At 39.2% G+C, this 25,666-nt stretch overlaps 1 protein-coding gene across 1 annotated transcript in view; it reads left to right on the top strand.

Moving 5' to 3' along the window:
- PPA1 (pyrophosphatase (inorganic) 1) overlaps positions 1–23,772 on the top strand; it is a 38,335-nt gene extending 14,563 nt beyond the window's left edge. Inside the window, exons 3-11 of the mRNA XM_027530666.1 lie at positions 3,667–3,720; positions 4,525–4,644; positions 7,751–7,837; positions 8,705–8,831; positions 16,754–16,881; positions 17,281–17,366; positions 21,565–21,634; positions 22,640–22,682; positions 23,430–23,772. Coding sequence (XP_027386467.1) covers positions 3,667–3,720; positions 4,525–4,644; positions 7,751–7,837; positions 8,705–8,831; positions 16,754–16,881; positions 17,281–17,366; positions 21,565–21,634; positions 22,640–22,682; positions 23,430–23,461 — 747 coding nt within the window. The 3' untranslated portion in view covers positions 23,462–23,772. The remainder of the gene's footprint in view (positions 1–3,666; positions 3,721–4,524; positions 4,645–7,750; positions 7,838–8,704; positions 8,832–16,753; positions 16,882–17,280; positions 17,367–21,564; positions 21,635–22,639; positions 22,683–23,429) is intronic.
- The last annotated feature ends 1,894 nt before the right edge of the window (positions 23,773–25,666 follow it).

Here is a 25,666-nt window from a genome sequence, read left to right as displayed (position 1 = left end):
GAAGTTTTAGCCTCTTGAATATAAATCTGTGTAGCTTTCTGCTTAGCCAAAGTAGCAGCAAGGTAATTACTGTCTGGAAACCTTTGGCTTATTTCCTGTACTGATCCATCATCAGTCCCTGTTTTTTGATGCAAAGTAGCAAAGAAGTCAGACTGGACTGAGCGACTTCACTTTCACTTTTCACTTTCATGCATTGGAGAAGGAAATGGCAACCCACTCCAGTGTTCTTGCCTGGAGAATCCCAGGGACCAGGGAGCCTGGTGGGCTGCCGTCTATGGGGTTGCACAGAGTCGGACACTACTGAAGTGACAAAGCAGCAGCAGCAGCAAAGAAGTAATTCTAATAAGTGTGTCATTAAGTGATTTTCATTTTAAATCATTGTTTAAAATATGCATTCTTAGAAAAGTAATGGCAGATTTGGCATCATGTGTGCCCTTTTATAGAAGTTTTAAACTGAAAAACTGCATTTAAAATTTTATTCCATGGTAAAAAATAATTTTACAACTATTAAAGTATAGTTTTATTTAGAGACTCTATTTCAAGTTGATACTTGACTCTGGTATACAAAGGAGGTAACAAAGTGATTTTTCTTTAACTGGGTTTTCAGACAGTAAGCATCTGCGCTTTTTTAAATATATCATTCAATTTCAAATAGTTTAAGGATGTAAACTGATTACAGTAGAACTGTCATTGGTTAAAATATTTTTGGAGCATAGTATTTTATCTTCATAGTATTTTATATACAGAATACTATAAAACACAGTATTTTATATACAGAAGAGCCATACAAAAAGGATCTTCATGACCCAGATAACCACAATGATGTGATTACTTACCTAGAGCCAGACATCCTGGAATGCAAAGTCAAGTGGGCCTTACGAAGCATCACTATAAACAAAGCTAGTGGAGGTGATGAATTCCAGTTGAGCTCTTTCAGTTCCTAAAAGATGATGCTATTAATGTGCTGCAGTCAATATACCAGCAAATTTGGAAAACTCAGCAGTGGACACAGGACTGGAAAAAGGTCAGTTTTCAACCCAATCCCAAAGAAAGGCAATGCCAAAGAATGTTTAAACTACAGCACAATTGCACTCATCTCACACACTAGCAAAGTAATGCTCAAAATTCTCCAAGCCAGGCTTCAGCAGTATGTGAACCGTGAACTTCCAGATGTTCAAGCTGGATTTAGAAAAGACAGAGGAACCAGAGATCAAATTGCCAACATCTGTCGGATCATCGAAAAAGCAAAAGAGTTCCAGAAAAACATCTGTTTCTGCTTTATCGACTACACCAAAGCCTTTGACTCTGTGGATCACAACAAACTGGAAAATTCTGAAAGAGATGGGACTACCAGACCACCTGACCTGCCTCCTGAGAAATCTGTATGCAGGTCAAGAAGCAACGGTTAGAACCAGACATGGAACAAGAGACTGGTTCAAAATTGGGAAACGAGTATGTCAAGGCTGTATATTATCACCCTGCTTATTTAACTTCTATATGCAAAGTATATCATGCAAAATACTGGGCTGGATGAATCACAACCTGGAATCAAGATTGCCAGGAGAAATATCAATAATCTCAGATATGCAGATGACACCACCCTTATGGCAGAAAGCAAAGAACCAAAGAGCCTCTTGATGAAAGTGAAAGAGGAGAGTGAAAAAGTTGGCTTAAAGCTCAACATTCAGAAAACAAAGATCATGCCATCCGGTCCCATCACTTCATGGCAAATAGATGGGGAAACAATGGAAACAGTGACAGACTTTATTTTTGGGGGCTCCAAAATCACTGCAAATGGTGACTGCAGGCCTGAAATTAAAAGATGCTTCCTCTTTGGAAGAAAAGCTATGACCAACCTAGACAGCATATTAACAAGCAGAGACATTACTTTGCCAATAAAGGTCAAAGCTATGGTTTTTCCAGTAGTCATGTATGGATGTGAGAGTTGGACTATAAAGAAAGCTGAGCACTGAGGAATTGATGCTTTTGAACTGTGGTGTTGGAGAAGACTCTTGAGAGTCCCTTGGACTGCAAGGAGATCCAACCAGTCAATCCTGCAGGAAGTCAGTCCTGAATATTCATTGGAAGAACTGATGCTGAAGCGGAAACTCCAATACTTTAGCCATCTGATGCGTAGAGCTGACTCATTTGAAAAGACCCTGATGCCGGGAAAGATTGAAGGTAGGAGGAGAAGGGGATGACAGAGGAAGAGATGATTGGATGGCATCACCGACTCGATGGACATGAGTTTGAGCAAGCTCCCGTGGATTTGGTGATGGACAGGGAAGCCTGGAGTGCTGCAGTCCATGGGGTCACAAAGAGTCAAACACAACTGAGCAGCTGCACTGAACTGATTTTATCTTCAGTGTCAGGCTTCTTGTCTTTTTGAGGAGTACCTGATTTTTTAAACAGCTCCCCTTGTAGCTCAGCTGGCAAAGAATCTGCCTGTAGTGTGGGAATCCTGGGTTTGATCCCCGGGTTGGGGACATCCCCTGGAGAAGGGAAAGGCTAACCACTTCAGTTCTAGCCTGGGGGATTCCATGGACAGTATAGTCCATGGGGTTGCAAAGAGTTGGACGTGACTGAGTGACTTTCAGTGATTTTTTAAAAAGACAAGAAGTTTGACACTGAAGGCAAAATAACTATGTTCCAAAAATATTTTAACCATACCTGATTTTTAAAAGGCTTCTCTGCTGGCTCAGATGGTGAAGAATCTGCCTGCGATGCAGGAGACCTGAGTTCAATCCCTGGGTTGGGAAAATCCCCTGGACAAGGGCATGGCCACACGCTCCAGTATTCTTGCCTGGAGAATCCCATGGACGGAGCATCCTGACGAGCTGCAGTCCATGGGGTCACAAGGAGTCGGACACGACTGAACAACTAACATTTCACTTTTTATTTTATCTCCAGTGCCAAACTTCTTTTGAGGAGTACCTGATTTTTAAAATCAGCCAAATTGGGGTTTCCCTGGTGGCTCAGTGATAAAGAATCTTTTCTGGCAATGAGGGAGACATGGGTTTGAGTCATGGCCCAGGAAGATCCCACATGCTGTGGAGCAGCTAAGCCCGTGCCCCACAGCTGCTGAGCCTGCGCTCTAGAGCCCGGGAGCCACAATTACTGAGCCCATGTGCCGCAGCTACTGAAGCCCGTGTGCCCAGAGCCCGTGCTCTACGAAAGGAGAAGCCCCCGCAATGAGAAGCCGGAGCACCACCACTAGAGAGTGCTCCCACTCACTGCACCTAGAGAAAAAGCCCGTGCAGCAGTGCAGACCCAGCACAGGCAAAAATAAATAAAGTTATTTTTAAAAACATAAAAACAGCAAGATTGGGAGAATAATGTGGGTGGGTAATCAAGCTGATTGATTTTGTTTGTTCTGATTTGGGGTTTGTCTTATAAACCGCCTCTGAGATAGAAGCTTTTGATAGATTACTCAAAAGCATTTTGAGTAATTGCACTGTTGCTGGAGGAAACGCATAGCCTTTGGAGACGGTTGCTTTGCAGATGGCCCTCCTCAGAGACACAAGTTCTGCTGTTTAAAACTGTTTCCTTTATAGGAACATTCTTTGCGTTCCGTCCTTACAACATTTTATTAAGAAACTCAGTATGTTTATTGAAGGGAGAGGACAGAGGAGCACCAGTGACCGTCTCCTCTTCTCTGTTTTTCAGGAAGTGTTTCACATGGTCGTTGAAGTGCCGCGCTGGTCGAATGCAAAAATGGAGGTATGTTTCAGCTTTGCTAGTCAGATACGGGATGTCAGTTTTGCTCTGGTCACACCGAGTTGCTCAAGGGTTAAACAGCTGAAGTCCAAGGCTGTCGTCTTTCTAGTCCCAGTCGGTTTTCCAGTTGTATCTCCCCTTGCCTGCCTGTCTTCCTTCCGTGCCCCAGCTAAACTCAACCATTTATTCTGTACAAATACGCTGCACTTTTTCCTTTCCCACGCCTTTGCTTCTGGCACTCCCCAAACCCAGAATCACCTTTTTCTCTTCTGTCTTCTCTCTAATTCCTTTGTTGACTCCTCCATGTAGTTAACAGGCTTGCTTCAGTCAGCCCAGCCATAAAAATAATTTTATTGGAATTTCTGTCACATTGTATTAATTTATTCTGATGACACCTAATAAATTTGGCTTTTTGTTGTGGATATTGGCTATCACCTAAGCTTTTTGACAGTAATAAAACTTTATATGTAATAGACAAATATTTGACTAATTCTAAATGCTTTAAAGGAAAGCTGAAGTTAGATATTTTCTCAAATGTTAGGATTTATTCTAGCTAATTTTAATTTTTGCTTTCTGGAATTAGTAAATGTTCTTTTCCCCATCTTGTTCGTTCCTGTGTACCTCAAATAAATTTTCCACTTACAGGCTGATTATGATGAAACTTTTATTTTAAATTATGAAAGTGTTCAGAGTAAAAATATATCATGTAAATGGAACTAAGGGATGCCTATTTCATAATTCCTTAAATCCCTATTTGAATAGTATTTTAGATACAAATATACAATGATTTGAAATTTTTTGTTTTAGATTGCTACAAAGGACCCTTTAAACCCAATTAAACAAGATGTGAAGAAAGGAAAACTCCGTTATGTTGCAAATCTGTTCCCGTATAAAGGATACATCTGGAACTACGGTGCCATCCCTCAGGTCTGTCTCTCTGCAGTTGTGAGAAGTGTACTTTTCAGCTTAGCTTATGAAAATTTAACCTACTACTTAAAAAATAGACTTAAATACCTATAAAAAGTTGTTCCTATCAGATCAGATCAGATCAGTCGCTCAGTCGTGTCCGACTCTTTGCGACTCCATGAATCGCAGCACGCCAGGCCTCCCTGTCCATCACCAACTCCCGGAGTTCACTCAGACTCATGTCCATCGAGTCAGTGATGCCATCCAGCCATCTCATCCTCCGTCGTCCCCTTCTCCTCCTGCCCCCAATCCCTCCCAGCATCAGACTCTTTTCCAATGAGTCAACTCTTGGCATGAGGTGGCCAAAGTACTGGAGTTTCAGCTTTAGCATCATTCCTTCCAAACAAATCCCAGGGCTGATCTCCTTCAGAATGGACTGGTTGGATCTCCTTGCAGTCCAAGGGACTCTCAAGAGTCTTCTCCAACACCACAGTTCAAAAGCATCAATTCTTCGGCGCCCAGCCTTCTTCACAGTCCAACTCTCACATCCATACATGACCACAGGAAAAACCATAGCTTTGACTAGACGAACCTTTGTTGGCAAAGTAATGTCTCTGCTTTTGAATATGCTATCTAGGTTGGTCATAACTTTCCTTCCAAGGAGTAAGTGTCTTTTAATTTCATGGCTGCAGTCACCATCTGCAGTGATTTTGGAGCCCAGAAAAATAAAGTCTGACACTGTTTCCACTGTTTCCCCATCTATTTCCCATGAAGTGGTGGGACCGGATGCCATGATCTTCGTTTTCTGAATGTTGAGCTTTAAGCCAACTTTTTCACTCTCCACTTTCACTTTCATTAAGAGGCTTTTTAGTTCCTCTTCACTTTCTGCCATAAGGGTGGTGTCATCTGCATATCTGAGGTTATTGATATTTCTCCCAGCAATCTTGATTCCAGCTTGTGTTTCTTCCAGTCCAGCGTTTCTCATGATGTAATCTGCATATAAGTTAAATAAACAGGGTGACAATATACAGCCTTGACGAACTCCTTTTCCTATTTGGAACCAGTCTGTTGTTCCATGTCTGGTTCTAACTGTTAACTTCCTGACCTGCATACAAATTTCTCAAGAGGCAGATCAGGTGTTCTGGTATTCTCATCTCTTTCAGAATTATTCCACAGTTTGACTGCGATCCACACAGTCAAAGGCTTTGGCATAGTCAATGAAGCAGAAATAGATGTTTTTCTGGAACTCTCTTGCTTTTTCCATGATCCAGTGGAGTAGATTATAAAAACATAGGGGGTAATTAACTCATTTTAATACTTCCTTAAATAACTTATTTTCAAGATAAACTAAAAGGTAACTATTTCACATTTGAAAGTTTGTTCTTCTCTGAAATATCTATTTTTTTTTGAACATGGACTGGTTATAAACTACACAGATTCTTTCATTACAGATTGAGTAGCAGATCTATTGCGAAACTAGAGCTTAAAAGCACTGATTTTTTTTGCACCATCTGGAAGAGGGTACAAATCCTAAGTCTGCCAGTTTCTAGATTTCCTAACTTGCTTCTGCTTCTTCCTCCCTGAGATGGTAATATTCCCCCCTGAAATATTCTAGTGCATAGCTCATGTGGCTGTTTGAGGAATCAAGCACTTAGAACCTGGGACATGTAAGTTCTCACAGCTGTTGACTTTTATCTCTGTCATCCAGATTTCTGCTTTGTGGTAAAGTAATAATGGAGTTCTCTTTTCCTAAGCAGTCGTCCCTTTGAGGTGAGGGGATATCTTCATTGTTTACCAGTTTATCCCTAGCACAACAGCAGTGTGTATAGGCTCTTATTTCATATTTGAATAAAGAATCACTAGAATTCAGTATACATTACTGAGTGTATACTAAATTCTGGTTTGATTAAACCAACGCTGTGACACTTAAGATTTCTAAATATTCGGTTTATTTTCTTCCTGTTGATAGTTTGTTTTTATTAACCATTAAGTCTACTAAGTGGAATCTACTATGAAACAACCTGTAAGTTACTAAAACATAGGGCAACCCCATCTAGCTTGTGAAGTGAAAGTCACTCAGTCATGTCTGACTCTTTTCGACCCCATGGACTATGCAGTCCATGGAATTCTCCAGGCCAGAATACTGGAGTGGGTAGCTGTTCCCTTCTCCAGAGGACCTTCCCAACCGAGGGATTGAACCCAGGTATCCCGCATTGCAGGAGGATTCTTTACCCGCTGAGCCACCAGGGAAGCCCGTCTAGCTTGGGAGGTAATCACCGAGTCTAAGCACAGCACCTCACCATGTGCTGCGGTTGATTCACTGTTTAGCCTTGAGACGTCGTCCCTCTGGGAGAACACTGCTGAAATACCTCACTCTTCTGTAGGTTGAATTTGGTTTTGTTGGGTCTGGTCTTCTTTTCCCCATCACTTTTATCTCCCTGCCTTTACTCCAGCTGAGTAAGCAAACAAATCCAAGAAATGTGTTCTGGGTTGGGAGGGAAAAGAACCAAAGCAGCAGCTGCACTTCAAACTGGACTTCCTGGCGAGCACAGCCCGTCCTTTCCCCGGCGCCGGGCTCTGTGAGCACTCTGCCTCACAGTTTAGCAGGAAAGAAACTCGGCCGTTTACATTTTCAGCAAATCCTGCTTAAATTTCTCATTCTTGATCCTGACCAGTGATGGCATTTTTGCCATCAGCACATGTCATTTCCATCTTGATATTACCTGTCTCTGCTTGGAGACATCTTTTAAAGAAAAGTCTAGTTAATAGAATAAGTACTAAGAGTTCACCAAAGCAGTTTTCTTTGAATACATTTTTTTTAAGTGAACATCTGGGTCTACATTTGTGTTTGCGTATTGTCTCAGTTATTAGATAGTTGGGTTTTTTCTGTTTAAAATAGTATCATTATCCATTTTAAAGCTTAACAGGAGCCCAACATTTAATTAAGGTTATTGTGGTAGTTAAGACATGAATAAAGGATTCATTTTAATGAGGAATAAATAGCTGAAGATTCCTATTTTGCAGAACGATCACGGGATGTTATCTTTTAGTGCCAACATGATCTACTTTTGTCATTAACACATATAGGAATAATACACTCTGACGTTTTATTTTTATTTTTTTTTAGACTTGGGAAGACCCAGGACACAATGACAAACACACTGGCTGTTGTGGTGACAATGACCCAATTGATGTGTGTGAAATTGGAAGCAAGGTAATAGAATCTGACATATTTTTCTTTAGTGTTGAGATGAGAGCAATGAAATCTACAAAGTTCTTACTTTAAAAAACATTGTAAATAAAATATATGAATATCAGTGAAGTAATGATGTCTCTTTGGGTGATAAAAGCTTCCATTCCATTCTAAGCATTTGTACATTATAATTTGTAATTTAAACCTAGCCTAGGAAAAGATGTATAGTATATGCATGTGTGTGGAAGAACTAGACATGTTCTGCATTGCTTTAAAAGGCAGATGAGGAGTCAGTGGATGAAGGGTACCAGGAGGCAACAAGGCAAACCCTGCCTCAGGATTTGGAGTGACTAATGAATTGGCCCCATGGGGGTTAAATAACCCCCACATGTTTATGGTAGGGATTCCTCTATCAAGTAGAGTTGCTCTAAGGTTCTAGCTATGGTTATTTTCCTTTTTTTTTTTTTTTTAATGGTTATTTTCTTTATGATCTTTCCCAGCCTCAAGAAAAGAGTAAGCAACTGAAAAGAAAGTTGTCATTCAGTTGCTTAAGTCATAAAGTTCAGGCTTATTGTATGACTTACCTAACTCAGTGACTTCTATAAAATAAAAGGTAAAGAGGGTGTATTAAAATAGGTGTTTGAAACAAACTCTGGAGCACTTATTCTTCAGCACAAGCAATGACAGTTTAAAAAACATGAATCACCCTCAACTCTGATAGGATTAGTGGACATTCACTTGTTTAGCTTTTTAAAAATTCCTTACAGGAACCATCTTAAGTTTGTAGAATTTTGGCGTCTTCCTCATTTCCTATTATCCACCAAGTAAAACTCTTCTTCCAGAGTTTGATTCTGTAGTTTTGACCTAGCTGTGGTTTTTGACTCTCAGGTGTGTGCACGAGGGGAGATTATCAGAGTGAAAGTTCTGGGCATTCTGGCCATGATTGATGAAGGGGAGACCGACTGGAAAGTCATTGCCATTAATGTGGAAGATCCTGATGCAGCCAATTACAATGGTAAGAAAATATGTAGGGTCTGAACCTGACCCCATACGAGACTTGACCTGTAATGATAGTCGTTAAGCCCACGCCTTCAAACTGTTAAAGGACGGAGGAGCAAGACATTTGACAGCAGAGCACTGTGATTCCTGCTGCTGAACTCCTGTGGTTAGCTAACTAAGTGTTCTCCTTCATTCCAGGAAAGAAGAAATCTGGTAGTTTGTCTTTCCTCTTTTCTTCTTTCCTTTTCCACATGCTAGCACTTACTTGCTCTATTTTTAAAAAATAAAAAAATTGAGATATACATGCCACATGTCATAAAATTCATCACTGTAAAGTTTCCAGTTCCATGAGTTTGATACACGCGCTAGGCTGTTAACCGCCACCACTATCTGATTCTAGATCATTTTTACCATTCCAAAAGAAAATCCCACATGCGTTAACAATCACTCCCTATCTCCCCTTCCCTCAGGCCCTGGCAACCACCTACCTATGGCCTGTCTCTATGGATCTGCTTGATCTGAACATTTCACATAAATGGAGTCACATGATATCTGACTTCCTTCACTTAGCATACTGTTTTCCGGGTTCATCTACATTGTGATGTGTATCAGTGCTTTATCCCCCCCTTTTTTGGTGGTAAAATTAACATAACATTCACTGTCTTGACTATTTCAAAGTGTAGAATTCAGAGGCATTTAGTACATTCACAGTGTTGTGGAACCATCACCACTTACCTCATTTCAGAACATCCTCATCACCCTGAAGGAAAACCCTGTACCTTTAAGTACTTAGTCACCCTGTTCCCTCCTCCTCCGAGGCCCGACATCACTGACTGTTTACGTCTCTGTGAATTTGCCTATTTTGGATATTTCATATACATGGAATTGTAAACTGCATGGCCTTCTGTGTCTGGTTTCTTTTTACTTAGGTTTTCTAGGTTTATCCATCTTGTAGCATGTATTAGTACTTATTTTTTTAATGGCTGAGTTACATTCTGTGGTGTGGATATATATCGTGTTTTGTTGATCCATTCATCTATTGATGGACATTTGGATTCTTTTTGGCTATTAGGAATAGGCTGCTGCTATGAACATTCCTGTGTAAGTTTTTGTGTGGACATGTATTTTTAAGCCTCTTGGGTGAGCAAGCTCCAGGAGTTGGTGATGGACAGAGAAGCCTGGCGTGCTGCAGTCCATGGGGTCGCAGGGTCAAACACAACTGCGCGACTGAACTGACTGACTGGGTGTATATACCTAAGAGGGGGGTTTCTGAGTGAAATGGTAACTCTTAATGTTTAGCCCCCTGATGGTGGTTTAGTTGCTACGTCAAATCCAGCTCTTGCAACCCCTTGGACTGTAGCCCACCAGGCTTCTCTGTCCATGGAAATCTCCTGGCAAGAATTCTGGGGTGGGCTGCCATTTCCTTCTTCTGGATCTTCCCGACTCAGGGACTGAACTGGGGTCTCCTGCACTGTGGGTGGATTGTTCATCAACTGAGCTACCAGGAAAGTCCCATGTTTAGCCCCTGGAGGAACTGCCAGATTTTTCCCAAAGCAGCTGCACCATCTTACAGTCTTCAAAGGCTTCCAATTTTTCTACTTCCTTGCCAGCATTAGTTACTTATCTTTTTAAAGTATAGCCATTCTAATGGGGTGTATCATCATGTTTTTGAGCTATAAGAGCACTTCTATGTTTTGGATGCTAGACCTTTATCAGATGTATATGATTTGTCTGTATTTTCTTCCATTTTGTGGATTTGTCCTTTTGTTTTCTTAATGGTGTCCTTTGAAGTACTCATGGTTTTCATTTTGATGCAGTCTATTTTTTCTTTTATTGCTGTGCTTTTGGTATCATATTTAAGAAACCATTGCCTAATCTAAGGTCACAAAGTTATTTCTAAGAATTTTATAAATTTAACTCTTACATTATTCCTTTCTGTTGTTATTTTTACCTTTCAGAGTATCATCTCACATGTGTTTAAATATGTGCATATTTGCATATATATATACAAACTCATTTAAAAAGGACTCAACACCAACCCTTTAATAGTGCAATGGGAAAAAAAGATGGAGACTGACTTTTTCTTTCAGATACTTCTGTATTATTTAAATTTTATACATTGAGAGTGCATTCCTTCATTTAGTCTTGATCCTGTTGATCACTGTGTCCATTTTCACACGTGCTGTTTACACAAGAGTTCAGTTCAGTTCAGTCACTCAATCGTGTCTGACTCTTTGTAACCCCATGGACCACAGCATCCCAAGCCTCCCTGTCCATCACCAGCTCCTGGAGTTTACTCAAACTCATGCCCATTGAGTCTGTGATGCCATCCAACCATCTCATCCTCTGTCGTCCCCTTCTCCTCCTGCCCTCAATCTTTCCCAGCATCAGGGTCTTTTCAAATGAGTCAGCTCTATGCAACAGATGGTAAAAGTATTGGAGTTTCAGCTTCAGCATCAGTCCTTCTCAAGAATATTCAGGACTGACTTCCTTTAGGATGGACTGGTTGGATCTCCTTGTAGTCCAAGGGACTCTCAAGAGTCTTCTCCAACACACCACAGTTCAAAAGCATCAATTCCTCAGTGCTCAGCTTTCTTTATAGTCCAACTCTCACATCCATACATGACTACTGGAAAAACCATAGCCTTGACTAGACGGACCTTTGTTGGCAAAGTAATGTCTCTGCTTTTTAATATGTTGTCTAGGTTGTTCATAGCTTTTCTTCCAAGGAGTAAGCGTCTTTTAATTTCATGGCTGCAGTCACCATCTGCAGTGATTTTGGAGCCCCTCAAAATAAAGTCTGCCACTGTTTCCCCATCTATTTGCCATGAAGTGATGGGAATCTATGGCATGATCTTAGTTTTCTGGATGTTGAGCTTTAAGCCAACTTTTTCACTCTCCTCTTTCACTTTCATCAAGAGGCTCTTTAGTTCTTCTTCACTTTCTGCCAGAAGGGTGGTGTTATCTGCATATCTGAGGTTATTGATATTTCTCCCAGCAATCTTGATTCCAGCTTGTGCTTCCTCCAGCCCAGCGTTTCTCATGATGTACTCTGCATGTAAGTTAAATAAGCAGGGTGACAATACACAGCTTTAACATACTTCTTTCCCGATTTGGAAAGAGTCTGTTGTTCCATGTCCAGTTCTGTGGAGGCAGGTCGGGTGGTCTGGTATTCCCATCTCTTTCAGAGTTGTCCACAGTTTATTGTGATCCATACAGTCAAAGGTTTTGGCATAGTCAATAAAGCAGAAATAGATGTTTTTCTGGAACTCTCTTGTTTTTTCCATGATCCAGTGGACGTTGGCAATTTGATCTCTGGTTCCTCTGCCCTTTCTGAAACCAGCTTGAACATCTGGAAGTTAGGGTTCACGTATTGTTGAAGCCTGGCTTGCAAATTTTGAGCATTACTTTACTAGCATGTGAGATGAGTGCAATTGTGCTGTAGTTTGAGAATTCTTTGGCATTGCCTTTCTTTGGGATTGGAATGAAAACTGACCTTTTCCAGTCCTGTGGCCATTGCTGAGTTTTCCAAGTTTGCTGGCATATTGAGTGCAGCACTTTCACAGCATCATCTTTTAGGATTTGAAATAGCTCAACTGGAATTCCATCACCTCCACTAGCTTTGTTTGTAGTGATGCTTCCTAAGGCCCACTTGACTTCGCATTCCAGGATATCTGGCTCTAGGTGAGTGATCACACCATCATGAGTATCTGGGTCATGAAGATCTTTTTTGTATAGTTCTTCTGTGTATTCTTGCCACCTCTTCTTAATATCTTCTGCTTCTGTTAGGTCCATACGATTTCTGTCCTTTATTGAGCCCATCTTTGCATGAAATGTTCTCTTGGTGTCTCTAATTTTCTTGAAGGGATCTCTAGTTTTTCCCATTCTATTGTTTTCCTCTATTTCTTTGCCCTGATCACTGAGGAAGGTTTTCTTATCTCTTCTTGCTATTCTTTGGAACTCTGCATTCAAATGGGAATATCTTTCCTTTTCTCCTTTACTTTTTGCTTCTCTTCTTTTCACAGCTATTTATAAGGCCTCCCCAGTCAGCCATTTTGCTTTTTTGCATGTCTTTTTCTTGGGGATGGTCTTGCTCCCTGTCTCCTGTACAGTGTCACAAACCTCTATCCATAGTTCATCAGGCACTTTATCTATCAGATCTAGTCCCTTAAATCTATTTCTCACTGCCACTGTATAATCGGTAGGGATTTGATTTAGGTCATACCTGAATGGTCTAGTGGTTTTCCCTACTTTCTTCAATTTAAGTCTGAATTTGCAACAAGAAGTTCATGATCTGTGCCATAGTCAGCTCCTGGTCTTGTTTTTGCTGAGTGTATAGAACTTCTCCATCTTTGGCTGCAAAGAATATAATCAATCTGATTTCGGTGTTGACCATCTGGTGATGTCCATGTGTAGAATCTTATCTTATGTTGTTGGAAGAGGGTGTTTGCTATGACCAGTGTGTTCTCTTGGCAAGACTCTATTAGCCTTTGCTCTGCTTCATTCTGTACTCCAAGGCCAAATTTGCCTGTTACTCCAGGTGTTTCTTGACTTCCTAGTTTTGCATTCCAGTCCCCTATAATGAAAAGGACGTCTTTTTTGGGTGTTAGTTCTAAAAGGTCTTGTAGGTCTTCATAGAACCATTCAACTTCAGCTTCTTCAGCGTTACTGGTTGGGGCATAGACTTGGATTACTGTGATATTGAATGGTTTGCCTTGGAAACGAACAGAGATCATTCTGTCATTTTTGAGATTGCACCCAAGTACTGCATTTTTGACTCTCTTGTTGACCATGATGGCTACTCCATTTCTTCTAAGGGATTCCTGCCCACAGTAGTAGATATAATGGTCATCTGAGTTAAATTCACCCATTCCAGTCCATTTTAGTTTGCTGATTCCTAGAATGTTGATGTTCATTCTTGCCATCTCCTGTTTGACCACTTCCAATTTGCCTTGATTCATGGACCTAACATTCCAGGTTCCTACGCAATATTGCTCTTTACAGCTTCAGACCTTGCTTCCATCACCAGTCACATCCACAACTGGGTGTTGTTTTTGCTTTGGCTCCATCTCTCCATTCTTTCTGGAGTTATTTTTCCACTGATCTCCAGTGGCATATTGGGCACATACCGACCTGGGGAGTTCATCTTTCAGTGTCCTATCTTTTTGCCTTTTCATACTGTTCATGGGGTTCTCAGGCAAGAATACTGAAGTGGTTTGCAGTTCCATACTCCAGTGGACCACATTTTGTCAGAACTCTCCACCATGACCCGTCTGTGGGTGGCCCTACATGGCATGGCTCATAGTTTCATTGCGTTAGACAAGGTGCCTTGCTGGGGCTTCTCCTTTGCCCTTGGACATGGGGTATCTCCTCACAACCGCTTCAGTGCCTACCGTCTTACTGGGGTTTCTCTGCCCTTGGATGTGGGGTATCTCCACACGGAGATGTGTACACAAGGGTACCCATGCTAAAATAGTGTGCTTTGGCCACAGTTAATGAAGCCACACCACATTACATCAGCAGCATTTTCTGGGTGTCATTCTCTTGCAGTCAGTGTTGTTAGAACCCTGAAAGTTTCTCTGGGTGGCTGGCCCTGTGGTGCAAGCTGTATACAGCTTCCCTTAAATGTCAGTGTAAGGCAGTGTCCGTCATCTGTTATAACTGGAAGAGAATTAAGTAGAGCACTTGACAAGCCACAACTTTGGGGGGAATATACACAGAGCCATGGGGGAGGCTGGCCTACCCACTAAAGTGACCAGGTTGGCCATGGTGATCCTCTTTGACATTGTGGGGCCCACGACAGCCAGCCACCCGCCTGCTGCAGTTGTGGTCGTCAGGAAAGTGAGCATTTCTTGCTGCTCATGGTTGTGGGCTGATTAGAGGCTGAACCCAAGGAACAGCACAGAATTGATACATAAAGTACAACAGGGGGCACAAAAATTGAAGTTTTTCTTACTTTTTTTTTTTCCTGGGTCTGGTGTCCAGGGTTCCCTAGTCTGAGTCCAGCATACGTTTCGATATCTGGATCAAAAAAAGTCAAATAGTTCATCAGTTCTTACATTTTTCCTTACTATGATAGAATACAGAAATATGTTAGATCTTTGTCTCTAGTTTTTGGCAAAGAACTAAATCCCTTGGAATTTCCTGAGTGATGAGTGTGTCTTTTATTCACAGTGAGCCTCTTTAATTATACCTGAGTTTGTGCTAATAAGGGGACTTAAGGTGGGGCCCTAGCTAGCCTCAGACAGGCTCAGTCAACAGAAAAGCTGAATGATTAGAGAGTGGGAACTTTTAGCCCCAACCACTGACCCCTGGAACTGGGAGGGGAGGCTCCATGAAAAGTCTGGAATCATGAGATGTGGAGCCCTTCTGAGACGGTGAGCATACTGCAGTGCTGGGAGGGTGGCATGCCTCCCTCCGCCCCCAGAGGACATGGGAACTACACCTTCCATCCCCCACACTGGGTCCTAAGCATCTCTTCCATTGGACTGTTCCTGAGTTGTATCCTTTATACTAAACCAGTAAACATAAGCTCAGTGTTTTCTTGAGTTTTATGAGTCTTTCTGGCAAATTATCAAACCCAAGGAGAGAGTTGTAGGAAACTGTAGCAAGTGGCGTGGCTTGGAATTTGCCACCAGCGTCTGAAGTGGGATCACTGCTGTGGAACTGAGCCTTCGAACTGTGGGGCCTGACTCCATCAGTCAGTGCCATTACTGAACTGAATTGGCGGACTTGCATTTGGTGCCTAAAGAATAGAATTGGATGGGAAATTTGTTGGAAGACAACGTACACTTGCATTTTGGATTTCTGGATTTTCAAACTATTTCTGTATCAGATGATACCTTTTATATGAATTATAAGTTCCTTGAAATTAATCAGTGTTTAAACATTTCCCAGTTCACTTTGTAAACTTTCCCTACTTTAAGTGGTACTCTGATAATAAAATGCATGATTTTCTTTAACTATATACATTATAATTTGGGCTTAAGCCGAGTTTATATTATAGAAATATAAATAAGCTGTTGTTGAACATATTCCTCCTTCCAGTTACAGTTTTCCTGATGGATTTTTTTTTTTTTTGTACTTGTATCTTCTATTTATTTGCATGGAAAAGCAATTTGGTAATTTAAACTTGAGTTTGATGGCATTGAGGCTCGACATTGATAACGACTATACAGAAACTTAAAAACATTTTTTTTTTTTTTTTTTACAGAGGACACTTTTTTTTTTGGCCAGAACTAAAGTATTGTGATATTGAATGCCTATACTGTAGAGTGAGGAAAGCTTATTCACATGTAACAAGTAACCTATCAGTGAACATATGTAATGCATGTTTTCTTGTCTTTTAGTACATCATTGGAGAGTGATCCTCAAGTACAACCTCAACCTCTCTTTTAGTATCTTTTATCCTTCTCTTTGGAGAAGGGCATGGCAACCCACTCCAGTATTCTTGCCTGGAGAATCCCATGGACAGAGGAGCCTGGAGGGCTACAGTCCATGGAATCGCAAAGAGTTGGACATGACTGAGCAACTGAAACAGACATCCTTCTCTTAGGGCTTCGCTGGTGACTCAGTGTTAAAGAATCTGCCTGCATTGCAGGAGACGCAGGTTTGAGCCCTGGGAAGTTACACATGCTTGCCAAACTATTCTCTCATGCAGCCCCCAGTCATTTCTCCCTCCTCTTATTTAATAGGAATTATTGTGGTACTGATTGTTCTCTTAGTACTTAGTGTCAGAGCTATTCTAAGACACTAGATGATTTTTATTTAATGTGTATATATGTTCTCTTCTCAAAAAGATACTAGTTCTAACATTATTTGAACTTTTTTGACAATCCATCCTATAGCTCTTTCAAAGTACTTGGTATTTTTATTGAATGCATAAATAATTACATATATATCTTGCAATCTGAGAAGAGAATCTTATTCTTTTCTTAGATATTAATGATGTCAAGCGGCTGAAACCTGGCTACCTGGAAGCTACTGTGGATTGGTTTAGGAGGTACAAGGTTCCAGATGGAAAACCTGAAAATGAGTTTGCTTTCAATGCAGAATTTAAAGATAAGGTAAGGTGTCACTCAGAACTGTAGCTGTAGGCCTACCTGTATTGAGACATAATTTAACCACATTGTTACCATCTAAAGACTATATGACCTATAAAATAGCTGTTTAAAGACACAAGACAGGCTTTATGTTGATTTCTTCATTTAAATGGTTTTCTTCCATTTTTGATACAAGGAAATGATTCAAGAGACGAAGCTATGATGCTTTGGTAAAATACTGATAATAAGAAAAGAACAGGGATGTTCCCTGGTGGTCCAGGGGTTAAGACTGTGTTCACTGCAAGTACCATGGGTTCTAGCCCTGGTTGGGGAACTAATCCCACATGCCATGCACCGTGCCCAGAATTAGAAAAGGAAAGAACTTGCTTCTGTTATTCTAATGAATATCTCTTTAAATTATAGAACTTTGCAATTGACATTATTGAAAGCACTCATGACTATTGGAGAGCATTAGTGACTAAGAAAACTGATGGAAAAGGAATCAGCTGGTAAGCATTAACTCTTTTCTCCATGTTTAACACATAAAGCAGACTAGCTTACTCCAGATACGTTAATAACCTCAACATATTGTACCATTACATTCACTTAGGAAAGAGATAACTGGTTTTATCAGTACTTAAGTCAATAGGAAGTATAGACTGAAAGAAAAACCACACAACGTAAAGGTTGTGAGTTACAATTTATTTGAGGACAGTTTATTTTCTATTTATATAGAAATATAAATAAGCTGTTGTTGAACGTATAGCCCAGGAGACAGCCTCTCAGATAGCCCTAAAGAACTACTGCAGAGATATAAGGGAGGAGCCAAGAGCAATATAAACTTTTTTTTTTTTTGCTGGGAAAACATGTAGTCATGCATAAAAAGATGACTGCTAATCACAGAGAAGAGGCATCTCAAGTTAATGCTTTCAGTACTTTTCTATGTTTGAGAAGAGGCAGGAGTCTGGGGTCATTTGAAATTTTTTCTTAGAAATTCATGTTAACTATCTAGGGGCCAGTATACCCAAATCTTTCCTGTTCTTCTCCATCCTGAATTCCCCTCAGGGCACACTGTCAGCAGGTGACTGTAGTGGCTAATGGCTTGATCCTTGTAGAACTGGAATATCACAGGCAACATTTTTTTCTTTGCAGAAAGTTAAAAAAAAAAAAAGCCACAAAGATACTCTGAATAAGTACAAACTAAAATTATAAAGGGGAGAGTGAGATCAGAGCTTTGTTAGGGTAACTGGGGAAAACTGCCTAGCATCAGGGTGCTCAGAATGGGTTGAGTACAAGGGTTGGTATTCTCTGATGTAAATATATAGGATCATCACAACTAAACCAGGATCTACCATGCACATTGAATTAACTACTACTACTTCTACTACTACTAACTAATACTGATTGAGCAGTTAATATTTGCCAAGCATGCAACAGAGACACGGGGAGACTTAACCAAGGTCATACCACAGTAAGTGTTTTGGAGTGAGGACTCGCATCCAAGTCTGTGTGGCCCCAGCTTATTTTTAGTATAATATACTCCCTCTTTTGAAGATTATAAGAGAATGGCCACCATTACCACTTAACTAGTGTTGTTCTGAAAATACTAGCTGATGAAGTAAATAGGAGAAAGAAATAAGATGCAGGAATACTGGAAAAGGGGGAAGCAAGTTGTTGCAGATGATATGACTGTGTACACAGAAAGCCCTAGGAAAAAGAATTCTATAAGGTGGAGGATTACAAAATGAGTATATATGCACATTGCTAGCTTTGTATATGAACATAACAGAAACTATAATGGAGGAAAAGATCCCATGTAGAATAGTATTTAAGAAAAAAAAGTATAAATAAGAAATCTGAAGGACCCAGAAGAAAACTTTAAAACTCTATACAGAAATATAAAAGATGTTAAATATAAAGGTATCATATATTCATGAATAACATTCAGTTTCATCTAGGAAAAAAAAACTGCATGTCAGAATAGTGACAGAAATCCTGAAAAAAACAAGGGTAGTGGTGGTGAGGTTTGCACCAACTGCCTATTTAAGGAGAAAATAAGGCTAGATCTCTATCTCGCCCTTTACGTTCCTTTCTTCCTCCAGGTATGCACACTGGCAACCACCCTCATGCTGTGGCTGCTTTTCATTGCTGAAAGGTGCTGTCACTAGGCAGGTACTCCTGTACAAGTAGCCCAGCGCCAACCAGTGTTCTTAACCCCAGCTACTTTATACCCACATGTTAATTGGCACTGGCTGCCAGCATGAGTTTGCAACTCTTGTCTTATGTCAGTGTTTAATTCCAGACAGATAAACTGTAATGTGAGAAAATTCTAGAAAAAGACTAGGTGAATTTAATTCATTAGCTTAGTAGTAGGGAAGACCTTTCTAAACAGAAGACAGACTCAAAATCCAGAAAAGAAAGATTTACTTATGATTTTTTTATGTATCAGGAGGCAGTTCTTCCCAGTTTTTTCTTAACACCTGACAAAGGACTAAATTTCTTAATTTATAAATAACTTACTCAAATTGATAAAAGAAAGAATACTAATAGAGGGAGAGAAAAAGAGAAAGTAAGTTTACATATAAGAAGATGTGCAGCCTCACTTTATAATTTAAAATGCAGCTCAGAAAGATAGTGTTATCCTTCAGTAGATCTGCAAAGTTAAAAAAAAAAAATTACACCCGTGGCGGATGCATGTTGATGTATGGCAAAACCAATACAATATTGTAAAGTAAAAAAAAAATAATAATAAAAATAAAATTTAAAAAAATTAAATGATAGCCTGGAATGGCAACATTTATATGTAGTTGTGAGAGTATGAATGGGGATAGCCTTTGTGAGGGCAGTTTGACAGTAGTCAGTCCCTAGGGTTTTGGTTTTTTTTTTTTTTGGAGGATAATTGCTTTACAATGCTGTGTTGGTTTCTGGTGTATAACATGTAAATCAGCCATTAATCTCAAAATTTTAAATTCTTCTATTTCTTTGAAGCACTACTACTAGGAATGTATCCTATAGATACAGTCCTGCAAGATGCAGGTACAAGGATGTTCACTGCAGTGTCATTTATAATATCAAAAAAGTTAGAAACAACCAAATTGTAATGATTAAACAATTTATAGAACAGAATAGTATATGGCACATTATTCTCTAGATGTTGATATGGAATGATGTCCAAAATATATTAAATGAGAAAAGCAAAGTCCATAGCAGTTTATTTATCATAGTGTGATCCCATTTATGCAAGGTAAGATATACATACACACCCCAGCATCTGTTTATATTATAAATTTCTTTTCTGGAGGGAGAAAAGAACTATAGGAAATTCTCAGGAATCTTCTGTAAGTCGGGATAATGTCTTGTAAAATAAAAACATCTGTCTCTCCACAAACATAAGAAAGACTGAGCACACACACACCTTTGTATGAAAATGTACAATCATGAGACTTTGCTTTTAATATCGTCTCTATTTTGTGGTATCCTATTATTTCTGTGGAAATGGCTTTAGCACATGTTAAGTAACAGGTGGCTGAATATTTTTTCTTTTTCATAGAATATTTTTGATTATAACCACTTAATAGTATACAATAATTCAATATGAAGGAAATTTTGAATCATAGTTAACCAAAAAAAGTTTTTAAAAAATCACTTTAATCTCAGTTTTTCCATAGACACTCTTAGTAACATGTAGAGTTTTCTCTTTTTATAGTCCTTTTTAAGTATATTTTCAAAAATAATCATATTGTATGTATAATATATGGGCTTCCCAGATGGCACAGTGGTAAAGAACCCATCCACCTGCTAATGCAGGAGACACAGGAGGTGTAGGTTCGATTCCTGGGTTGGGAATAGCCCCTGGAGTAGGAAATGGCAGCCCACTCCAGTATTCTTGCTGGGATAATCCCATGGACAGAGGAGCTTGGTGGGCTATAGTCCATGGGGTCCTAAAGAGTAAGACAGAGCGACTAAACAAATGCACATATATAATATATACATTTTGTTTTGTGGTTTAGAAAAGTTAACACTACAAGCATTTGTTATGTCATTAAATATTCTATCTGTATATTGTTCTGTCTGATGGATAAATCATTTTTAATCATCTGTTGGACATTTTGGTTACTTCCAGCTTTTCAATCTTATCAATAGTGAAATCATGTATGTTGAACATCTTTGTACATAATTATTTAAATCTCTGAGTTTGGAGAGATGGAATTTGTCTATCAAAGTGCATGTGCTTTTTAAAAGGTTTTGGACACTTTTTTTTTTTTTGGTGTTTTAAAATTTTTTAAAAATTTTGTTGTGGACATATTTTACCAGATTATTTTTCAGGAATATTGAACCAGGTGTTGCTCCTGCCAGGTGTCAGCACCGACAGAAACCAGATTTTTGTGTTTTTTTTTTTTCATTTTATCTAATTAGGAAAGATAGGCTTCTCATTTTAATTTGCATTTCTTAGCTCTTTCAAATAATTACAAAGCACTCGATCACAGATTTTAAAATCTGAACTTGTTAAAGTATTTGAGTAAAATCTACCTTAAGAATAGCTGTATCTTGCCAAAATAAATAATCAGAATGTTTAATATAGGTGAGGAATCTTTCAATGCCAAACTTGAATCTCACCTGACCTACCAGCTTCAACTTGTCATTTTTAACACGAGTTTTAATGAGAGAAGTTTTTGTTAAGTGTGACGCTTTCCCTTTGTGTAACAGCATGAACACTACAGTGTCTGAGAGCCCCTTCCAGTGTGATCCTGATGCTGCCAAAGCCATTGTGGATGCTGTAAGTAAAGGTTTCCTGGAAAAAAAACAAACTCGGCGGCCAAAAAATACGGTGTTGAATGGGGAGGGAAAGTAGGTTCAATAAATATTTGAGGGTGTCCTGTACGTCTGTTACGGTGTGAGGTCTTGAAATTACAAACCATAAACTCAGGTAGACATTGGACTGAGGGAAACCTGAGGAGAATCCTAGTCAATCCTAACCTGGGCAGATAGCAAGCTAGGACAGTCTGTAAGACTCAGAGTGACTCTAGAATGTTCTAAATAACCCAAGGGCCTGGGTGCTTATCATAAGCCATTTTTCATAAGAGTACCAATGGGAACTTATGTGGTTTGGTCATAGCAAAGATGGAGAAAGTCATCAGATTTCAGGTATCATTGCAAGAGTGGTTTGTAGTCCTAGAGAGACTTTCAGGTGAGGTAATAAATCATCCATCAAAGAAATAATCTGATTTTGATTAACTTAAAGACTGAAGCTTGTCTAAAATTATTCTCATTTGTAATGTTAGACGAGAAAAACAAAAGAAAATGAGGTCTGACTTTACTGACTTGTACAGTACAAGGGAAAAAGACAATTTAATGATGAAGCCAGTACATTTAGATTTATTTTTATTTGTATATAAATTTTTACAAAGTTGAGATAAATTAAAAGGGGAAAGCCATTGGTTAACGACCATTACTTTTCAATAAGAACATTCTGCCTACATTTTATATATATGTATGTATATATAAAGTCTATATATACATGTTTTTCAATTATTTCAAAAAAACATTTTTATTAATTATTCTCCTGTGTGTCATTAAAAGCCAAGAGGTTTTGAATTTGTTAACATTTCTTAGCAGTAGAGCAAGCTTTGCATTGTTCCCATCTGGTGTAAATTATTTTTAGAACTTAAAATTTGAGATAGTTGTCTTCTGTTAACATTCCTTTTAATCTTTCTGTCAATATACTTTTTTAGCTTATTCTTTTTCCGGAATTAGACTAATACATTTTAATATTGTATTTTAGTTACCGCCACCATGTGAATCTGCCTGCACAATACCAACAGATGGTAAGATCTATATTCTGGTAAAATTACATTAAAAGTTATGCATATATGTGGGAAAATTACATGTATATCCATAGATACATCTTACATACCACATACATACAGAGAGAGGAGAGTGGGGAGAAGCAGCATTCTGTGTTTTGAGGCACAGGTGGGAAAAGATGGCTGTGCGTACCACCTTTAGTGCCATCCCCTGTGACCGCAGTTTCCAAATCATGACCCACTGTTCTCTGAGTTCCTGGTAGATGCCTTGTGGAGGCTGGAGCAGGCTGGGCTCTGCACCCCAGTCTGGCCACAGGCTGATTCACCCAGAAAACAGTTCTTTCCATCTTTAGATATTAGGATTCTCTGTAAGGTTCTTCTGGTGAGAATTGCCTATCTATAGGATCAGCCATCAAGAGTAAGGATGTTTAGTTGCTCAGTCGTGTCTGACTCTGCGACCCCATGGACTATAGCCCACCAGGCTCCTCTGTCCATGGGATTTCCCAAGCAAGAATACTGGAGTGGGTTGCCATTTCCTTCTCCACCTGCCATTTCCTTCCTTCCTTCCTTCCTAAGGAAGCCCAAAACAAAACACTGATAAATTACCTGTTTTGGTAATTTAGTGAAGTTATGCATGTATGTAGATTTGTTTTAATGGAATCCATAGCAGGATATATTAAAGCAAGTATATTATTCACTGTTATATATTGGGTGTAATTTTGATTCTTAACAGGGATTCTAATTTGTTTTTCTTTTTCCTGACTACAGTGGATAAGTGGTTCCATCACCAGAAAAACTAAGGAAATTTCTCTGGAATACAAGCTGATAATTGCTGCATCCTACTTGTCGGAAAGTGTTAGATGTGATAGTAGCTTTTCCAAGCTTTAAATTTATAGAACTAATCAGTCAGATTCTGCTGTCACCAATCCAGTGTATTCATACATTATCTATCTAAGAGCATTTATCGTGTCAACTAAGGTAACATTTAGTTCCTGCTTAAATATCAAGGCGGTTGTAGTTTGGAAGTCATCTGTGACAGAGTATGCAAGATAAGTACATATTGGATGTATATGTTTGCTATGGTTAGGAAATAAAAATTATTTTGTTTCAACTTGGTTTATGACATTTTTATTTTAATCTGAAGTCTAACACTACCGAGCAGGCTTGGGTGCTGTTTGGTATTTGCTTTCTATGACTGATCTTACAATTCAGTTTTACTAAAAACTGACTTTTTTAGGCACCTGAAAATGAAATCCCTTGTATTTACAGTAGTTCTTGATACTCTGCTCTTACCTAATTCCTGTCGTCTCATTGTGAGCCATCAGTCAGAATAGTTCTGTGATTAAATTTGTGGACTGTGGAGCTCTGCAGACCTGAGTTTTTAATGCTACATGATCTACCTGCTTAGCTCTGTAATCTCAGGTCAGGTACCAAACACCCAACTCCAGCTCCCTTGTTTGTAAAAGAGATGCAATTTGTGTAAAGGCATTATTAAGCATTCAGATTGTTTTAATTGAAAAATTTTTTGAGATCATTGTAAAATCACATGCAGTTGTTAAATAATACAGAGAGACTTTCTCTATACCTTTCCCCCCAAAGGTAAGTTTGTAAAACTACAATATAATACAACCAGGATATGGCCCTGATAGTCTACCCATCTTCCTCAGATTTCCCAGTTTTACTTGTACTCAGCTGTATGGTGTGTTTTTCTGTATAATAACTTGTGTAGGCTCCTGTATCCTACTAGATACTTAACACTTCTAATATCACAAAGACCCCTGGTTTTATCTTTTTATAACCACACCCGCCTCTGATCACATGTATCTGTAGTTCATTCTTTTTATTCATTCCTTTTTATTGCTGAGTAGTATGTTATGTATGCCAGAGGCTGTTCACCTTGGAGACCTGCAGATATGGGTGTGGCCTAGCGTGAGATGCACACCCTCTCCCCCGGATGTATGTATTGTTTTACCGTATGTGTAAACTGTTTCACCTGTGAAGGACATCTAAGCTCATTCCAGTTTCTGACTATTAAAGCTGCAAGGACTTACCTGGTGGTCCAGTGTCTAAGACTCCACACTCCCAGTGCAGGGGGCCCAGGTTTGTTCACTGGTTAGGGAACTAGATCCCACATGCTGAAGCTCGGGAGTTCGCATGCCACAACTAAGACCCAGTACAGCCAAGTAAATAAATATAAAAAATAAAGCTGCTGCAAATATTCATGTACATATTTTTGTGTCAATATATAACTTTTCAGTGTAATTGCTAAGTCATCTCATAGATGCATAGATTTGGTTTTATAAAATGCTGCCAAACTGTTTTCTTGAGTGGCTATACTAGTCTACACTTCCTATAGCAATGTATGAGAGATTCCGTTTCTCTGCGTCCTTGCCAGCGTTTGGTTTATCACTATTTTTTTATTTTAGCCGTTCTGTTAGGTGTGTAGTGATATCTTGTTGCGCTTTTCATTTGCATTTCTCTAATTGCTAGTTATGTAAAACATCTTTTCCTGTGTTTATTTGCCATCTTCTTTGGTTAAATATTTGTTCCTACCTTTTATGCATTTTCTGATTAGATTTTTTTCCCCATGATTAACTGTTGAAAGTCCTTTGTCAGATACGTGGTTGCAAACATTTTCTCCCATTCTGTGACTTTTTATTCTCTTTACATGGGCTTTTACAGAACAGATTTTTAAATTTGATAAAGTCTTCTGTATCAAATTTTCTTTTAATGAATTATGCTCTTGGTATCAAGTTTAAGAATTCTTTACCTGGATCCCAAAGAATGTCTCCAAATGTTTTATAGCTTTACATTTAAGTCTATGATCCCTTTTGAGTTTTTTTTTGTATAAGGTATGAGGTTTAGGGCAAGGCTCTTTAATTCTTGCTACAGATGTCCAACTGCTCCAGCCCCATTTGTTGAAATGTTATTCTTCCCTCAGTGTACTGGTTTTGTGCTTCTGTCAAATATCAGTTGAGTGTATTTGTGTGGGTCGATTTCTGGGT

Source organism: Bos indicus x Bos taurus, chromosome 28, assembly GCF_003369695.1.
Source record: "Bos indicus x Bos taurus breed Angus x Brahman F1 hybrid chromosome 28, Bos_hybrid_MaternalHap_v2.0, whole genome shotgun sequence".
Taxonomy (NCBI): Eukaryota; Metazoa; Chordata; class Mammalia; order Artiodactyla; family Bovidae; genus Bos; species Bos indicus x Bos taurus.
This window is presented reverse-complemented; position numbering and strand designations above follow the sequence as displayed.